We start from the raw sequence: 18,832 nt of genomic DNA, 5'->3' as shown, positions 1-18,832 counted from the left end.
ATCAGGCCAGGCCAGACGGCCGTACGCAGCGGGCTGCAGGGCCGTGATCGCCGAGGCCCGGGCCGTCTGACACAGGCTGCCTGCTGCTTCTCGGACACTTGAAGCACTCAAGTGTTAAAATAAAACAAGTTTTTCAAATAAATTTTTCTACTATTTTGTTTTTTTTTTTTTTTTGAGATAAGGTCTCGCTCTCTTGCCCAGGCTGGAGCACAGTGGTGCAATCACGGCTCGCTGTAGCTTCAACCTCCCGGGCTCAAGCGGTCCTCTGGCCTCAGCCTCCTGCATCGCTGGTGCTACAGATCTGCACCGCCGCACCTGGCTGATTTTTGGCAGAGATGGGGTCTCACTATGTTGTCCTGGCTGGTCTCCAACTCCTGCACTTAAGCCATATGCCCACCTTGGCCTCCCAAAATACTGAGATTACAGGTGTGAGCCACCACACCTGGCCCAAAATAAAACAATTTAAAGAGGAAAAACATGTATGTGTGGCAGGAAGAGAGGGGTGAGGGCTGGAAGGAGCTGAAGGAAACAAACCCATGAGGAACGGCTTGTGCCCATGCCCGCCTCGCCGCTCCCCGGCCCTTCACCTTGGAGCCGAGCAGGGGCTGGGGGACAACACGGGAACCTTTCCAGGGAAGTGACTCTTTTCTGGAACTTTCCAAATACCACACTCGTGAGTGCGCACGCGCGCACGCGCGCGCACACACACACACACACACACACACACACAACACCCAGGCCTTTCCTTCCTTCTTTCTCACAGGCTTCCTTAGTGTTCGTCACAAAGTTCCTGGGTAGGGAGGGCTGCGGGCAATTGCCATTTGGGACACACGGGGAGCCTCCTGCCGCTGGGCAGCCCCCCTCCCTGGCTTGCAGGGAGGCCAAGGTGAGCCCAGGTCTCCCTCTCGCACTGCATGGGAATGGGGGATCCCAGCTGGCAGCAGACACCCCAGGGAAGGTGGCGAGCCGATGGCTGTTTGCAGAAGGACAGGGACATTGGGGCCAGCACGGGGACATGGATTCAGCAGACAGTGCCCTGGCCAGCAGGATTGTAGGCTCCCCTTCCTTGCTGAGATTCCATGAAACACACGGGGCGGCTTATGGGGGTGCAGGCAGCAGGAGCGGGAACCACTCAGAGGTGGGCGTAGCACAGGGTTCATGGATGCGCACAAGAGGGGTGGCCTCGGGAGACGGGGCGGTGGCCCTGCGACCACGCACATCCACAGCGTGTTGTTGGTGACAGCCCGAAGGGTGGCAGGGGAGCAGACTCTGGGCCCATCTGACCCATGAGCACAGGGTGGCTTTGTGACCTCAGTCCTTCTCGTGAGCCTCTTTCTAAAGTCAAGCCTGTGCTCCCCAGCCAGAGAAGGCATGCTGGGCTGGGCTGGGCTGAGCTGGACAGGGCAGGGCAGGGCTGGACTGGGCATGGCTCAGCTGGGCAGGGCTGGGCAGGGCAGGGCAGGGCAGGGCTGAGCTGGGCAGGCAGGGCAGGGCTGGGCAGGGCTGGGCAGGGCAGGGCTAGGCTGAACTGGGCAGGGCTGGGCAGGGCAGGGCGGGGCAGGCAGGGCAGGGCTAGGCAAGGCTGGGCAAGGCTGGGCAGGGCAGGGCTGGGCAGGGTTGAACTGGGCAAGGCTGGGCTGGGCAGGGCAGGGCTGGGCAGGGCTGAGCTGGGCAGGGCTAGGCAGGCAGGGCAGGGCTGGGCTGAACTGGGCAAGGCTGGGCAGGGCAGGGCTGGGCAGGGCTGAGCTGGACAGGGCTGGGCAGGGCAGGGCTGAGCTGGGCAGGGCTGGGCAGAGCTGAGCTGGGCAAGGTTGGACTGGGCAGGGCTGGATTGGACAGGACTGGGCGGGGCTGGGTGGAGTGGGTGATAGCATTCATCCCGCTTAGTGGCTTCCTCCCACAGGAGGTCTGGGTGGCTTTTTCTGAGCATCCCTCAATGCTGGGGGGTCCAGGCTGGGCAGGTGAAGGTAGGGGTCTGTTTCTAGGCTCCAGACCCAAGGCCTTCCTGCTGCTTAGCAGAGAGGATGCGGGTGGAAGGTCTGAAATTCCATGTCCTTGGGATCCCATCTGCCCATTCTGTCTGCTCCCCAGCCTCCCACGCCTGCGTTGGCATGCACAGGTGACACACATGTCCTGCACATCCTCCGTCCTGTTCTCCATCTCCGTCGCCCGCCACCCACGTTGTCCCCACTGTCTGAGGCTGGCAGCCTCTTTGGGCAGGGCTGTATCTGCCCAAGTCCCAGGACACATGAAATTCAGCCTTAATTGGGTTGGTGGGTGATGGAGTCCCAGATATGGGAGGCTCAGCCGGACTCTCTTGGGCTGCCCACCCGGAGAGTGATGGGGGCAGGGAGCCTCGCCTGGGGCCGCCGTGCAGCTGCCGCCTCCTGCCTCATGCAAAGGCCTGGGAGTGGGGCCCAAGGCAGCTGCAGCCCCACAGCCTGGCCTTGACCCTGAGCTGCCCCACAGCCCCCCTGCTGGCTCCGTGCCCACTGGGAAAACAAGCTCCTTATCTCCAAAGCTTCCTGTGAACTGCAAACAGCCACGTGTCCCTGGGGAGCCACTCTTGGTGAATGTGCCCTCTGTCCCACGACCCAGGGTGAGGCCGTTCACCCTCAGGCGGGCGGGGGGCCACTGGGACTGGAGACTCTAGGACTGGGATGAGGGGAGGGGACCTGTGGTGGGGCAGAGCCAGGCTGCTGCTCTGACCCATGGAGACCACTGCGTAGGGAGGGCGAGGGAGAGGAGGGGACGGGAGGGTTTGGGTTTGAGGCCTGCACAGGAGGCCTGGGGCCTGGGGGGATGCGGAGACACAGGCCAGGAAGGCTGGAGCCATGGGGGGTAGCTAAGAGGAGAGGTTCCGGTTGGCAGCAGCAGGCAGGGACCCTCCCGGAGGCCCCAGGGGCTCCCTCCCTCGCAGACCCCTTTTTGCCTCCTCGGGCCTAGAGCTTCCTCCACATCCTTCTCCCACCCCCCCCTTTCCCCTCGCTCTCACCCACTCAAACGTGCTGTGACCCTTCCAGGGCCCCCGGACATCACTCACTGGGTGACAGAGGTTGACAGGCATGGAGCTGAGGAATGGGAGGCAGGGCGGGGGCCGCCAAGCCTTTCCAGCCACTCCCCTCCGGTTGCCCCACAGACTAGGGCCTCCCTGGATGTCCCGGGTCAGCACACACATCCCCAGGCGTTTCCTTCCCCCCAGGAGACAGTCCCCGGCCCCCGGGCGGCCCAGATCCTCCTGCTTAGGCTGATGCATCCCACCTGGGCCCCAGAAACCTCTTTGGAAAGAGACAGTCACCTCAGTGGCAAGCACTTAAAGAGACCCCCAACAGGCTGATGTGTCGTGGTGGCGGCGGGGTGTGCCCGGGGAGAAAAGGGAAGTCTCCCCAGCTGGGCCTGGGGGCTGCTCTATGGGAAAGTCCCATGTGGTCCCAGCCCCACAGCTCCAGCCTTCAGACTCCTGGGGGTCTCGGTGGCCTGACAGAGGTGGCCCCTCAGTGGAGGCGAGACCCCTCCTGGGTCACCACTGCACACCGGCCTGCTGGGAAGCTGGGGTTCCCAGCCACATCCTGACTCGGAGCCGGCATCAGGCCATAGCCTGCTCCAGGAGGCCCTGGCAACCTCGAGGTGCCCCCAAGCCCTCAGAAGGGTGGTCCCTACTTGGAGGGGACCACACAGCCAGGTGGGCAGGAACGGACACCATGGCGTCCCTTCCCTGTCCTCCCTCTCACCAGTGGCCTGCAGGGCAGTCCAAGTGACACTGGGCAGAACTGGGGGCAGGGAGGGGAGGCCCAGGCTGGCTTCACAGAGGTCTGGGAGGGGCCAGCCCTGTGCAGAGAGGCCCCTGAAGCCCTCCAGAGCCGTCGGCCCACCCGAGGTCCCTCCCAGAAGCCATTTGGGGCCCCCTGTCCTCATGCGCCTGTGCCATAGAGGTGTGAGTGTCCCCAGCCACAGGACCTCCAAGATTCTTTCTAGAGCGATGAAGAGGGGGAGGGCAGGCCTGTGGGCCCCACAGTGTCTGGCTGGGGATGCTCAGAGGGGGGCAGCCGCCATGGCGGGAAGTCAGGGTGGGCAGAGGAGCAGTGGCGCCAGGACCCCGGGGCCGTGCCGCCACCCCAGACCCTGAACAGTGGGCTAGTGTGTGGGCCTGGGGCTGAGGGCCCCGGCCGGGCTGGGTCTCGCTCCATAAACCCTGGCTGGCCGGAGCTGCAGACATCACAGTGTTGACACAGGGGTGATGTCACTGCCGGCCAATGGGGAGCCCCCCGGGGGCCCTGCTTGCACCTTTCCGTGCTCCCAGGCCCCTTCCACACACGCCACATGCTCTGAATGCAGCCTGCATAAACCGGTTTTTCTAAATGTCCTTTGGGGCCCTGCTTCCCCCCTGGGCCCCATCTCCTGCTCATCCCACCCCACCCTTGGGCCCAGCCTGTGAGCCAAGTGGGAATAGGGAGTGGCGGAGAGCCCTGGGCCTGCCCGCTGTCGCAAGCATGTGGGCCCCAGACCCCTGCACCTCCACCCCACCGGCCTCTCCTCCATCTGCCACAGCCGTAGCTGCCACGATGGCTCCCCACAGCCACCCCCCAGGCCGTCTCTTCCGGAGAATGTTCCTCCTGGGAGTATTCGGAGCCCCCTCTCTGCTCCTTGCTGTCCGTCTCTGCTGTCCTGCCTTGGCTCCCTGGTCCATGCACTGAGAGCTGGCTATGCATCCTGCACATGCGGCTCCCCTGGGCAGGGCTGGACCCCCGCGCCTCTGCGTCCCCAGGGCAGGCCCCTCTCTCTGTTGAAGGTCAGCGTGTTCCCAGGCCTCCTAGCCACCTTTCTGTTCTTCTATTCCTGGGCCCGGTCTCCCCGCCCCCGGCTCCGGGGTGCGCGCTGCTGTGCGGCCTCCCCACGCCAGGCCTCCGTGAAGCCTCAGAGCCTCGTGTCTCCCCAGACTTCCCCAGGCAGCCGGGTTTCTGCAGTGAGGGGCCCACCTTCAACGTCCCCTACAGCCCTGCCAGTTCTTCTCCCTGGGGTTCCACATGGCACCCCCTTCCCGGGAGCTTGCTCTGCACCCACTGCCGGGCCTCCCTGCCCAGGGGCTTGGCTCGTGCCTGCGAGCAGAGGCCCCTGGCAGGAGGGAGGAGGAGCCTGCAGCCCCTGGCGCCCGTGTGTGTTTACTGGTCCAGCCCCAGCCCCGCGCCGCTCCCCGTGGACCCGGCCTCCCGCCTGTGTCCAGCCAGGTGTTGGGTGATGGAGCAGGGCTCCCTAAGGACAAGGAGCACAGTGTCTGCTTTCTTTGCAAGCACAGTGCTGACAAGGAGCAGAATACCCACAGCGACTGCTTCCAGGAAACGGCCGCAGGGCGGGCGGGAGCCTGCGCGGAGAGCAGCCCCTTCCCAGCAAGCCGGCCTGCAGGTGGGCTTCCAGGAAGGGGCCCTGCTGGCTTCCCTCAGCCCTGGAAAGTGGCCAAGTATGTCACTAGGAGCAGGCCGGGGAGCGGGGCGAAGGGGGAAGAAGGAGAAAGGAGAGGCCCAGAGGAGGGAAGGAGGGATGGGGGGGCAGGCCTGGGCTTCGCAGCCTTAGGGGAGAGCAAGGCCTACCACAGCTCCTTCTTGAAACTTCCAATCTCCCTTTCAGGAAGTTACAGGTCTCCACTCAGGCCTTTGGCTCTGTGGGGCTTGGCAGGCATCACACACACATACGTGCACATGCATACACGCACACAGGTACACACATGTGCATAGGCGCACACACACACACATACACATGCACGCACACACATACATATATACACACACGCACACACGTGCAGACCCACAGGCACCTCCGTCTGGGGAGGCCATTCCCTGAGACCGAGCTGGGGTTCAGGTTGAGGTGCTGGTGGCCTGCCTCCCCTGTTGGGAGGGCCGAGGAGGGCACCCACCTGGACCCACGGTGCCCTTAGCTTTGAGTGCTCAGATACCTCCCCCATCTCTAGAAAGAAGAAAACCATTTGTCTTCCTGGGAGCTGGGGGTGGGGTAGGGGCTGCCCTCCTCTGGGCCCCAACCGTCCTTTTCTTTGAGGCTTCCCAGGGTGCATGGTAGTCAGACCCCAAAGTCACATTCCCCTGTTAAGGGACTTTACTCCCTTTGTCAAGTTGGAGTTTTCTACCTCATCAGTGGGGTACCGCGTGCCCTGACTCTTCCCACCCCAGCTGCCCCTACTCCCTGCCGGAAAACGTGCTCCTAGGTCATAGAATTCATGCTGAGACACGATCCCACACAAAGGCACAAGACACACACAGCCAGGATCAAGGGTCCTCCATTCTCCAGGGAACATCACCCCGCGACGGGGCCCCGATCACACACACACCCCGAGGAGCATCTCCGGGATGGATGGGAGGCAGCAGCACACAAACAGTACCTCAATGCCCCTTCTGTAGCGGGGTGACTTGGCTTTCACTCAGCATAAACTTGCCACTGAAATGTGCGTGGGTGGAGGGTTCAGGTGTGAAGACCCGGCGCCTAACAGGGTTGGGAACGTGGCTGGCAGCCTGGGCACTCTCAGGGTCTCCCCTAATGTTGGAAGTTCCTCCCTCCCCAGATTTCCGCACACCTTTGCAGCCAGCCACCGCCCCCACCCACCACCCCCATGTCGGGGTTCGGGAGTGAAATTCAAGCCCCCGTTTGCTTCTCCGCACTGAAGTCAGCACAGGGGCATTTTGAAAGTGCCTTTGGGTGTTGGGGCGCCTGGATCCTGTCTAACAACCTTCTGTAAGCCCCTTTTCTAAAAAGCAGGAAATCGGGTTGTGCCAAAGATAAACACACATTCCAACCTGGCAGGCAGCTCAGAGCTGGGGGCTCGGGCAGCCCCCTCCAGGGCGCGGCAGGAGGCTCCGAGGCAGAGCACCCGCTGCAGGGTCCCGGGCCTGGGGCTCCCTGGCTGCCACCTCACCCTGAGGTTTGGCCCCCAGAACGCTGCTCCCCCACCTCCTTGTCTCAGGGCCCAGGGCCCAGAGCCCCTCCGGCACTCAGGGCCTGCCCTGGGGACATCACCCGGGAACTGCCCTAGGAGGCCTATTCTGCTGCGGGGGGCATAGAAACGCCAGCTTCCTGGCGGTAGGCGGTGCCCACGCATGCACGTCCTGCTGTCGGGGGCTGCCAGCGTGGATGCAGCCATGGGCAGTGCTGGGAGATGGCAGGGGCCACCAAGAGGCCTGTGTCTCTTCCCCAGCAGTGTGAGAAGGAGCAGCTCCATTCCTATACAACTCCCAGGTGGAAACCCCAGAGTGAACGTGTGTCCGTCATACACCCCTGGGCTCAGAACTGTAGATGTGAGCAGCATGCCTGTCCTCTCCAAGTGACCAGGAGGAGACAGTCCCTAAGAGCTGACCCAGGTGACAAATGCCCAGGATGGCCTGCCTTTCCCATGGCCCCAGTTCCCAATCGTCCTTCCCCAGGTGGGGATTTGAAGCGGGCAGTCTTTTGTGTTCCCCAGGTGAGGTTTTCTGGGCGCCCCTCTCCCCGTTCCTATGGTCCTCCTGCCCGGCCACCTGGGGAAGCCGGCTTTAATCTCTTGAGCCCCTCTTTGTAAACCTCCTGCAGAGCTGGCTGTTTATAATAAAGGCGGTTTATAGACCTAACTCTTGACATGTAATGGACGTGTTACTTCATCCTGCCGGCAAAAACCCACTTGGGTAAGTCAAATTGGCCTGTAGGATCAGGAAGATGAATGTGGCCTCACCCTGGGCTGGCCCCAGCGACCTCTGACCTCCTCTGTGAGATGGCGGCAGCCCCAGGGGCACCATCCCGGAGGCTTCGAGAAACTCCCTCTCCTCTCCGGATGCCTGTGTGCCTCCTGGGGGGCGACCGCCCCCGGGTTTTAGCACACAAGCGTGTCCCTGGAAACCCTGGGTCTCTGACAGACCGGGTGGGGAGGGAACAAGAGAGGGTGCAGGGGGGAGACCCGACCCAAGGGGTGTGGGGGGCCACCCTGCTCTTCTGCCCAGGACACTGAGACCCCAAGGCAGGCGGGCCGGCAGGGGAGGGGCGTCCCTAACCGCCTTCCTGTCTGTTCTTTGTCAGTCGGGGAGGAATTTTCCTGACAGCTCTGAGCACTGGGAATGGGGGTGGAGGGGAGGGGGGAGGGGGAAGGAATAGGGAGGTTGGGACCCCAGCCTTATTTCCAAGGACTGCCCCGGGTTCCCAGCGCCTGTGCAGCCAGGGCCCGGGAGCTGGGAGGCCTGGATGAGACAGATCCTGGCCTCTGGCCGCTGTGGGGACGCTGTCCCTGAACCCTGAGTGGGCTGCCTTGGCACCCAGGGGGCAAACCCCTGCACATGGGGGTTCTTGGGGCTCCAGCGGCTAGACCTCCGTGAAAGACCCCGAGCGCCCCTCACCCTGGGCCCCCCGCTCCTCCCACGACCCCGGTGAAAGATCCCGAGCGCCCCTCACCCTGGGCCCCCCGCTCCTCCCGCTCCTCCCGCTGCTCCTCCCTGTAGCCAACGTCAACTCCTTCCTTCTTCCTTCCGGCCCCCGGCCCCCTGAGCACCTCCGCCCCCAGGCCACCTGCATACTGAGAAGCCCACCAGCTCCCATCCCCACCCACTGGCTCCCTGTGGGGGTCCAGCCCTCTGGGGTGGCCTGGTTCCCATCCACAGTAGAAGGGGAGCGGGAAGGGGACAATGAATGTCTGCATGGGCCGGGGGTTCGGGACCCTGAGGGGTGGGGTCACCCAGAGCACCCTGTGGGCCTCCTGGAGTGGCCACAGTCAGTCCTTCCCCGGTCACCTAGCCCACACCTCAGGGGTCTGGGCCAGCACCAAGGTTCATTCTGATGGGACTTTGGGGTGGCAGGAGGAACTCACTTGGGGTGCCTGACCCCTGCCTCAGAACTCAGGACCCCTCTGCCAGCCCAGGCCCCCCTGTCTCTGTGGAGCCCCTGGCCCCACAGCCCCTCCCCCACTGTCCTGCCTGGTGCCCGCCTCCCCTGCACCCCTGATGTCCACACCCCCTCTGCTCCCCCCACCTCAGGAGCCCTTCCCTGTGTGTGCTGTGCTGCACTTATCCCAGGATCCCCCACCCTGGAACCCCCACCCCCTTTTCATGTGCTTCCCCCCTCCTCCCCCAACCCCCCATCCAAGGCTGGCCTCCCCCCCATCATGCCCACAGCCTCGATTCCAAAGACCCCGAGACAAGTTGTTGTAACAGAGTTTATTGATGATGAGTCCAGGGCTCCTGCTGAAGCCCTGGTGGGGAGGGGCACAGAGCGAGATGGGGCGTAATGGAATGCTTCAAGGTTGCTCCTTGTCGCGGGAGCCTCCAGACTAGGCGAGGGTGGGCGAGGCCTCACGCACACGACCCGCACCCAGTTACCCGGCCCAGTTGGAGGGCGGCCGGGCCCCGGGCGGGCGCTCGCCAAGGTGGCTCTCACTCACACACACTCGCACGGAGACTCAAGGCCGTCTACACAGCTCCAACCAGTGCAAACGACTTAGTGCAAATGAATTCAGAAGGGGCGGGGGACAGAGCTGTGGAGGCTTCGAGTCTCCCAGGAAGAAAGACAGGAAAGGTCGGAAGCAAAGAGACAGAAGGATGAAGAAAAAGAAGAGGGAGGTGGTGGGACGGGGTCATCCCGCTGGAGGAGCTCAGCGCTGGGATGACGTGGTGGCTGGTGGTCAACCGTCCACGGCAGGGCGTGGCCACGAAGATGGAGTCGCTGGTGGGGGGTGGGTGCTGCGGGCGCCGCTGTTCCCATGGCGTCTTTGGTGTTGGGTTGATGAGGTCTCGTTCCTTCAGCTTCACCTGCAGAGAGCGACATGTGGGTCAGGGGGGCAGGGTGCTGGGGGCCTGAAGGCTTACAGAAGGAGTGCGGGGCTCACCTTCCAGGGCCGATTCCTGAGTGAGGGTGTGCAGTGGTTTAAAGTGCAGTATTCCTGTTATCAGTGAGAGGTACATGCAGACGTTTCTGGATTCAAAGGCCCAGGCGTGAGCTGGGTAGCACCATTTCTGTGGGTGGGGAAAGAGTGAGGTCCCACTGAGTTCCTCCCACGTGACCCCCAGCCCCCCCAAGAGGTGTGGCAGGAGGCCCCTCACCTTGCATTGTGTGGGTTCTGGGAGTCCAAAGACCAGCAGTAGTGTGCCGACCCCGTCGGGGAAGTCAAGGAAGAGACCCACTTCTTGCCGCAGCCTGCTCCACCAGCCAAGGATGTTCTGTAGAAGACAGAGAGGGGGCAGTGAGATGGCGGCTCGGCCAGGCGGTCAGGGCAGGGCTGAGTCCTGAGCAGGGAGGGCGGACATGCTCACCAGGAAGGCCGGACGCGCCTCCTCTGTCCTCGCCGTCACTCCGGACCATGTCATGTCCCTCTCCGTACGTCCGCCGGACCTGGCGTCCTGGCCTTCGGCGGCTGGTGGGCTCATCCACCCCAGCTGGAGACCTGGCTGTGGGGAGGACGAGAAAGGTGTTGGTGGTATGGGAAGGGCTGCGTGGAGGCTGAGGGGGGCAAAGGAGGAAAAACTCACCCTTGTCTCCAGCCCGAACGCCGAGGCACCGATCCCTGCTCCATCGCCGCCCGCGAGGCCCGCCTTGGCCACGGGCTCTGGAGGCCAGTGCCCCACGATCGCCGCCCACTGTGCTCCTCACCCTGCCTGTGCCCGCCTCCCTCCTGAGAAGACTCATTCACTCCCCCCCGCCCGCCTCGCCTAGTCTGGTCTCGCCCCATGCCCTTGACTCCCCTGGATGCTGAACTGTCTGTCAAGCCAGTCCCAGGGGCTGGGCGGTGAGGGCATACAGTGTCACCAAGTCCACTGTGGGCCCTCTCCGCACCAGACCCTGGGCCGCAGTGCCTCGTGGGAACGGCGCCCGCGGGCGGGGCCCCTGCAGCCTCCTTGCTGCGAAATGTCCCGGGACCCCCTCCCACGGCCGCTTCGCCCTCTTGGTGACATCCTGCTGCGGCTCCCCGAGCACTGCCTGCCTTCCTGCTCTCTCTCCAGCCCTCGAGGCTCCGGCATTGGCCTGAGAAGGCCCTGCCGGAGCTGCCCCTGTGCCATCTACTAAATGAATTACAGTGGGTGAGTGCGGCAGCTGGGGACCCCTCTATCCTGTGTCCCCTACTTCGTTCCTGTCTGACCCCGGGCTGGGGTGCCACCCCACCTGCTGGACTCCTCGCTGGCTGCCTCTGTGCTCCCTCCCTGCCCTCATGCTCTTTCTGCCTGGGATGGGCTCACAGCCCCCCAGCCTTCTGCAGTCTCGGCTCCCCCCGAGAAGATGTCACCTTTGCTAACTCTCCTGCCCCCATTCTGCCCCTCTGCCGGGCGGGCATCTACTTCTCCTCGTTGGCCCTCGATCCCCTAAACCTCCTTCTTTCAGAAGGTCGGGGACACGAGGTCCGGGGAGGGGAAGGGACTCACCTGCCCGGCAGACAGGGCTCTCACCTGCCTGCTGCTGCCAGCTACGCCTCCGCTGCCCAGGCCCTGGGATCAAACCCTGCCCACCAGTTCCCCTCGTCCAACCAGCTGCCACGTCCTGAAAACCAAAAGTGACCGGGATGAATGTCTGGCTCCCCCTTCTCTCCAGCGCTAGCTCGGACCCATCTCCCCCAGCCGATGTTGCCCTATCTCCAGGACCCACCAGCCCTCCCCCGAGCTAGCCTTCCACCCATCACTCCTGCCAGACTCCAGATGTCCAAGGTGCTCCTTGGCTCCCACACACTCTCCTCCAGCGCCCCATCTTCCCTGGTTGCCCCTCGGTTCCCCGCTTCCCCAGTTTCCCCCGTTACCCCCCACCCCTCCCACCCTTCCCACCCCCTCCCACACCCTGCTCCTCGGCCCTAGCCCGGGCTTTTTCTAACTGGGGTGGCCCCGCCCAGAATTCCCGCCCCTGCCCTGCCAACCAATCAGAGCAGGGCCCTCCCGAGGGCCCCCGCGGGGCCCACCTCCGCCCTGGACAGTTCCAGCACACGTCTCTCTCACCCTGCACCCATCCTGGAATTCTCCAAAGACGGCCTCCCCACACCCCTACTTTGGCATCCGGAAACAAGGCCTGGCATCGCCCCTATCGGCTCCCTCTGGGTCAAGGACTTCTCCTTCCAAGACTGCTGCCTCCCCTCCAGGGACTACACCCTGCTGCTCCCTCTCCTTGTGCCCCGCACACACTTTGCGCAGGACTGGGGGCCATCAGCATGCCCCTGAGGACTCAGATGGCACACAGAGCCCCTTCCTGCCACCACCACAGCTCAGACCTCACGTTCACTCTAGGGGTCCTGAAGTCCACGGGGTGTGGTTCCTGGAGAGTGGGGGGTGTTGAGGGGCAGAGGGAAGCGCTGCAAATGCCCACATGGGCACGGTGCCAGCCCCTAGCCCGATTCCCATCCAGTTGGCTGAGCTTGTGCGTCACTGCGGCATCCGCAGGACAGAGTCCCCGTAGCCCGCTGCGCACCCAGGTCTCCTTCGCTGCCACTTTCCCATCTGAAGACCGCACGCTGCCCTGCCAGGCTCACAGCTCGCGGGCGCACTCTACTGACAAGCGGCCAGAGGCCTCACAGCCTCTCCCAGGCCCCCCACGGGCACCACTGCTGGGAATGGAGTGAAGACCAGAGAGCTTTGTCTCCCCCAGCCACTCCACTGTGGGTCCGGGGGTTACCACCTTGGCCTCTCGGGAGGGTCGTTGGGGCCCTGCGGTCCATGGGGCTCACCTGAGTCTAGAGCATAGAAGCCGCGGTGGCGGGGGGAACCAGGGCCAAGGGACCCAGAGTTCATGGTCCAACCACCCAGCAGGGCCTCTGGGATGTGGAAGGGCTGGCCGTGCCTTCAGCAAACCCTCTGCTCCTATGGCCTTCCCGGGAGGGGCTGGGTGCTGGCTTGCTGAGAACTGACTGCCAGGCTCTGTCGTGGGTGAGCCCCAGCTTCAGGGTATGAAAATTCTCAGGCTTTTCCATGAATTTGACCCCTGTGTTAGGAGACCGAGGCAGACCCCTGCATTTTGCCGAAAGTGGAGTCCAGCCTTGGTCACCTTCAGACCATGATGTGAGCCACCACTGCCGCCTCCCGGCCACTTCTGTCTCCTTAGCTGCAATTGATTCTGCGCTATTGCTGGCAGATAAGTTGGTTGGGGACGGCACCCTAAACCCTGGATAGATTCGGGAAATACAAACACGCCAGGCAAGGCGGCTCCCCAGAGCCCTCACTCTTGCTCCAGGTGCTGCCCTGGAATTTCACTCCCAGCAATGCGCGGGCACAGGGAACACCAGTAGGGAAATGCACCTCTCCGTGGGCAACTACTGCCAGCCGGCAGGACGATCCCTGAGCATGGAGCAGAGAAGCACACCCACACCACAGAGCATACTAACCCCGTCAGGATCCCCACCCTGTCCCGATTCCACAAACCGCGGGGTGTCTGCTGCACCCACATTAGCAGGTTATCTCTGGAAGCACAAGGACCCTGGACCCCAGAGAAAAGCAGCGGTGGCACTCCCAGCTTTTTAGCATCTGAAGCTCCTGAATTAGCATCTCAAACCTGCACTGAATGGGAATGTTAATGTCTGGCCACTTAGGGCTGAGGAGCTCGGAGTGTTCACGGGGAAGCAGATGCCAGTTTAGTAAAAGGCTTGGATTTGGGGGCTGTCCTTAGACGGAGTTGGATATGTGCTCTGGGATGGATGTAAGATTTTGGCGGAACATGCTGTGATCATCACATGAGTAGGCATGACTTGAGTCCCATGACACTGAAGGGCTCAGAGTGTGACCTGTGGCCACAGGACTGCAGATACAGGGCTGCGGATATGGGCCGACCTGAAGACCCGTTGCAGCTCACATGAGTGTCCTATTCCCAGATGACCCCTGTGAACCCCGCGGCGCCTGGCTTGGGTGACCCGGAATGTTTCCGCAGGCAAACCCCAGCCAGGGTGGGCTCGAGCTGTGATGTGTGAGTCTGCACTGCCGCCGCGCGGCCGATTCCATGCTTACAACCAATTCCATGCCATCTCACCGGTGAGACCAAAGGGGAAACCTCCGGAAATGCCGACGTGCTACGAAGGAGCCCCCAGGCTCTTGTGCTGGCCAAAGACCCTGCGAGAAGGGTCTCAGGCTGAGTCCGAGAGCCCCATCATCCATGGAACAGGGGCACCTCATTGTCCCCCAAGTATCTCCTCCCATCTCCCCAACCTTCAACGGTGCACCCTGGGGTGAATCAGACACACAGCGCAATATGGCTCACATGAGTGTCCTATCCTTGACAACCCCCGTGAACCCTGCGACGCCTGGCTTGGGTGACCCGGGACATTTCCGTGGGCGGACCCCGGCTGGGGTGGGCTTGCACTGTGATGTGTGAGCCTGCACTGCCGCCGCGCGGCCGATTCCACACTTACAACCAATTCCGTGCCATCAGAGTGGTGAGACCGGAGGGGGAGCCTCTGGAAATGCCCATGTGCTACACAGGAGCCCCCGGGCTCTTGTGCCTGCCAAAGACCCTGTGAGAAGGGTCTCAGGCTGAGGCCGAGATCCCCATAATCCAAAAAAATGGGGACACTTCACTGTGCTCCAAATATTTCCTCCTATCTCCCCAGCCTTCAACGGTGCACCCTGGGGTGAATAGGACATGTAGCCCGATGTGGCTCACACAAGGGTCCTATCCCTGATGACCCTTAGGAACCAATGCGATTCCTGGCCTGGGTGACCCGGGACGTTTCTGCAGGTGAACCCCAGGTAGCTGGGCTCGAGCTGTGATGCATGAGCCTGCCCTGTGCCACGCGGCCACTTGTTTCCATACCTTCAACTGATTCCACGGCCTCCGGGCAGCGAGACTCCAGGAACACTGGGGCACTATGCTTGGCAGGCTCCCACGATCCCTGTTCCTGCTGAAGGCCTTGTGGGAAATGATTCCTTCTAGAGCACGTGCTTGAGTCCCAGGATCCCAGTGATGATCACCTCAGAACACAGGGATCCCTCATTTCTGACGTCTCTGCTCTCCTGTCCCAACTTCAATCCCTGACCCAGCAGATATGGCACTGTTGTCCTCTGGTGAGGTCCTTGGCTCTGATTCCAGCAGCACACCGGCTCCAAGGCAGAGCACAGGTGAGATTCTGGAAAATGCACCATCAGGCTCACACGAGCACAAGTTGGCCAGGTGTAAAGATTCCACAGCAGGCACACAGGCAGGCAATTGGGCACAGACCGGGCAGCGCACAAACCCCATCTATCACCATCCTTTACGGATTCCACAAACAGCACGGTGTCGGCTGCACCCAAGTTAGTAGATTGTCTCCGGCAATACAAGGACCCTGGACCTCAGAGCAAAGCAGCGGTGGCACTCCCAGTTCTTTAGCTTCTTAAGCTCCCGAATTAGCATCTCAAACCTGCATTGAATGGGAATGTCAATGTCTGACCCCTTAGGGCTAAGGAGAGCGATGTGTTCACTGGGGAGGCAATTGTCAGTTTAGTGAAAGCCTCGGGATTTAGGGGCTGTCCTTAGTCGAATCTATGCTCTGGGGTGGATGTGGAACGTGTAAGATTTTGGCGGAACACGCTATGATCATCACGCAGGTAGGCATGACTTGAGTCTCTGGCCATGACACTGAAGGCCTCTGAATGTGACCCGTGCCCACAGGGCTGTGGATATGGCCCGACCTGAAGACTGGGTACAGTTCACATGAGTGTCCTATTCCCAGATGACCCCCGTGAACTCTGCGGTGCCTGGCTTGGGTGACCTGGGATGCTTCCGCGGGTGAACCCCAGCCAGGGCACGCTCGGTCTATGATGAGTGAACCTGCACTGCCGCTGCGCGGCCACTTCTGATTCCGCACCTAGAACCAATTCTGCGCCATCAGGGTGGTGAGAGCCAAAGGGAAGCCTCCAGAAATGCTCATGTGCTACACAAGAGCCCCAGTCTCTTATGCCGGCCAAAGACCCTGTGGGAAGGACCTCATACTGAGTCCAAGAGCCGCATCATACATGGAACAGGGACACCTCATTGTTCCCCAAGTATCTCCTCCCATCTCCCCATCCTTCAACAGTGCACCCTGGGGTGAATCAGACATGCAGCCTGATGTGGCACACATGAGCGTCTTACCTCTGACGACCCCTGTGAACCCCGCGGCGCCTGGCTCAGGTGACCCGGGACATTTCCACGGGCGAACCCCAGCTGGGGTGGGCTCGAGCTGTGATGTGTGTGCCTGTACTGCCGCCGCACGGCCACTTCCGATTCCACACCCAGAGCCAATTCGGCACCATCCAGGCAGGGAGACAGAAGGGAAAGCCTCCAGAAATACCCAGTGCTACGCAAGGCAGCCCCCAGGCTCTTGTGCCTGCCAAAGATCCTGTGGGAAGGGTCTCGCGCTGCGGCCGAGATCCGCATCATCCAAGGAACAGGGACACCTCATTTTCCTCCAAGCATCTCCTCCCATTTTCCCAGCCTTTAACAGTGCACCCTGGGGTGAATCAGACACGGAACCCGATGTGGCTTGCTTGAGTGTCCTATCTCTGATGACCCTTGGGAACCAATGCGAGACCTGGCCTGGGTGACCCGGGATATTTTCACGGGCGAACCCCAGCCGGGGCGTGCTCGCGCTGTGATGTGTGAGCCTGCACTGCCGCCTCGCGGCCACTTCCAATTCCACACCTACAGCCAGTTCTGTGCCATCAGGGCAGTGAGACCGGCCGCCCTTGGTGAGGTTGGCATCCAGGACTGAACGGGAAGACTCTAGAGACACCTGTGCCCTATGCTCGGCAGGATCCCTGGATCCCTGTTCCTGCTCCACGCCCTATGGGAAGGGTCTCCCTCTGGACCTTGGGCTCAAGTTCTTTGGGGTCCAAGTCATGACCACTCCAGAACGTTGAGATTCCTCTTTGCCTCCAACTATCCAGTGTCCTACGTGCTATGAGAGCTGTCATCGGTGGTGTCCCTGGGACTAGGCTCCCAGCCAAGCATGGGCTCCCGGACAGCCCCAGGGCTCTCCCATTGGGAAATGCCCCTCTGCTACACATCAGCCACAGCGCCGTAATGCTTGGTCCTCCTGGTGAAACTGCCTTTGCAGAAAATGATGACAGTGAAAGACCTGATGTCACCAACTCCATCTTGCCTCCTGTTCATTTCTTGGTGCCAGCTGGACTATCTTTGGGAGGAACTTAGTTTATCATTTGACTTTGAAACAAAGACAGTAACAGCCTTTCCTAGGATAAACCCTCTTCCTGCCTGGGGACTAGACTTTCAGAACTAAATTAGCCACAAGATTAGAAATTATGCTTTAGGAGTCATGGAGTCATGCATCTGGAGGCTGCAGGATTCTGAACCTCCTCAGATTGCTCCTGGGTTCACATCACTATTGTAAAACCGAAGATCAGTGACTGAGATAGTTTTGCAGACCCTGTACTGGCTGCATCAGCTGGCCCCACCCAGATTGATAATCTGGCTCATCTGGTCTTGAGTTCCCCCACCCAGGAACTGACTCAGCACAAGAAGACAGCTTCAACTCCTCATGATTTCACCTGTGACCCAGCCAATCAGCACTCCCAACTCACTGGCCCCCTACCCACCAAATGATCCTGGAAAACATTGATCCCCATTGGGAAGCCGAAGTCGGCGGATCACGAGGTCAGGAGATCCAGACCATCCTGGCTAACATAGTGAAACCCCATCTGTACTGAAAATACAAAAAATTAGGCCATCGTGGTGGCACATGCCTGTAATCCCAGCTACTCGGGAGGCTGAGGCAGGAGAATTGCTTGAACTCGGGAGGCGGAGGTTGCAGTGAGCCAAGAACACGCCACTGCACTCCAGCCTGGGTGACAGAACCAGACTCTGTCTCAAAAACAAAACAAAACAAAACATAACAAAACTTTGATTCCCAAATTTCCTGGGAGACTGATTTGAATAATAATAAAACTATAGTCTCCTGCACAGCCCACTCTGTGTGAATTAAGCTTTATTGCAATTTCCCTGTTGTGATAAATCAGCTCTGTCTGGACAGGCATCGGGGAGAACCTGTGGGGTGGCTAAGCTGGTACTGACACAGCTCTCCTGGGCGGTGATGGGCATGTCTTCTGTTCACCGATTGCTGGAGATTTGGGAGATTTTGTCTGGGAGCAGGCAGACACCTGGGGCTATTTGCTTTCTAATGGGGTATTTGCATGTGTATAAGGCAGACCAGGAGCTGCAGAGGTTCTGCTTCCGCGCACCTGCTGAGAGTGATCTCACCAGTGAAAGTACTGCCCGGGACAGCAGCACAGTCTGAATTTCGAGGACTACTGGGGTCAGATGTGGTCTGTACTGGCTGCGGTAAAGGTGAGTGCCTGGGTGCTATGATCCACACATTGGGCAGCACCAAAGTGAAAGTGTCCACAGCCCCAGCCAAGGTGCCCAGAGCACTAGGGTGGGGATGTGGGCACAGCGTTGTCACCTGGAAGCAGATGTGAGCACAGTGATGTCACTTGGACAGGGATGTGGGCATAGTGTATCTCCTGGATGGAATGTGGGCACAACAATGTCATGTGACAGGTATATAACCACAGTGCTGTCACCTGGATGGGGATGTGGGCACATGGTATCATCCAAATGGAGACATGAGCACAGTGTGTCAACTAAATAGGGACATGGGCACCATATGTCACCTGGAGAGGGACATGGACACAGTGTGTCACCTGGAGAGGAACATGGGCACAGTTGTCACCTGGAGAGGGACATGGACACAGTGTGTCACCTGGAGAGGAATATGGACACAGTGTGTCACCTGAATAGGGAGGTGGGCACTGTGTGTCACCTGGATAGGGACGTGGGCACAGTGTTGTCACCTGGATAGGGACGTGGGCACAGTGTGTCAACTGAATAGGGAGGTGGGCACAGTGTGTCACTGGATGGGACCTGGACACAGTACTGACAT

The 18,832-nt window shown here is 61.0% G+C and overlaps 1 protein-coding gene and 1 pseudogene across 2 annotated transcripts; one reads left to right on the top strand and one right to left on the bottom strand.

Annotated features, from left to right (window-relative positions):
* Nucleotides 1-9,165: 9,165 nt before the first annotated feature.
* On the bottom strand, nucleotides 9,166-12,719 carry LOC116543121 (annotated as a pseudogene). The gene is made up of 8 exons (XR_004265475.1): nucleotides 12,656-12,719; nucleotides 12,504-12,535; nucleotides 12,208-12,246; nucleotides 10,485-11,312; nucleotides 10,269-10,403; nucleotides 10,059-10,175; nucleotides 9,845-9,971; nucleotides 9,166-9,767 (listed from the first exon to the last, which is right to left on the bottom strand). The product of XR_004265475.1 is annotated as an uncharacterized LOC116543121 (transcript).
* LOC116543112 (H19 opposite tumor suppressor) lies at nucleotides 9,168-9,761 on the top strand. The gene is given in 5 exon segments (XM_032268468.1): nucleotides 9,168-9,270; nucleotides 9,273-9,299; nucleotides 9,302-9,511; nucleotides 9,514-9,579; nucleotides 9,582-9,761. Coding segments are annotated over 5 exon segments (435 nt in total). The 5' UTR covers nucleotides 9,168-9,182; the 3' UTR covers nucleotides 9,626-9,761.
* Nucleotides 12,720-18,832: the final 6,113 nt, after the last annotated feature.

The sequence above is a fragment of the Sapajus apella genome, unplaced genomic scaffold, assembly GCF_009761245.1.
Source record: "Sapajus apella isolate SASKATOON/1434 unplaced genomic scaffold, GSC_monkey_1.0 scaffold181, whole genome shotgun sequence".
In the NCBI taxonomy this organism is placed as follows: Eukaryota; Metazoa; Chordata; class Mammalia; order Primates; family Cebidae; genus Sapajus; species Sapajus apella.
Note: the sequence above shows the minus strand (reverse complement) of the source record. Positions and strands in the feature narration are given on the sequence as shown.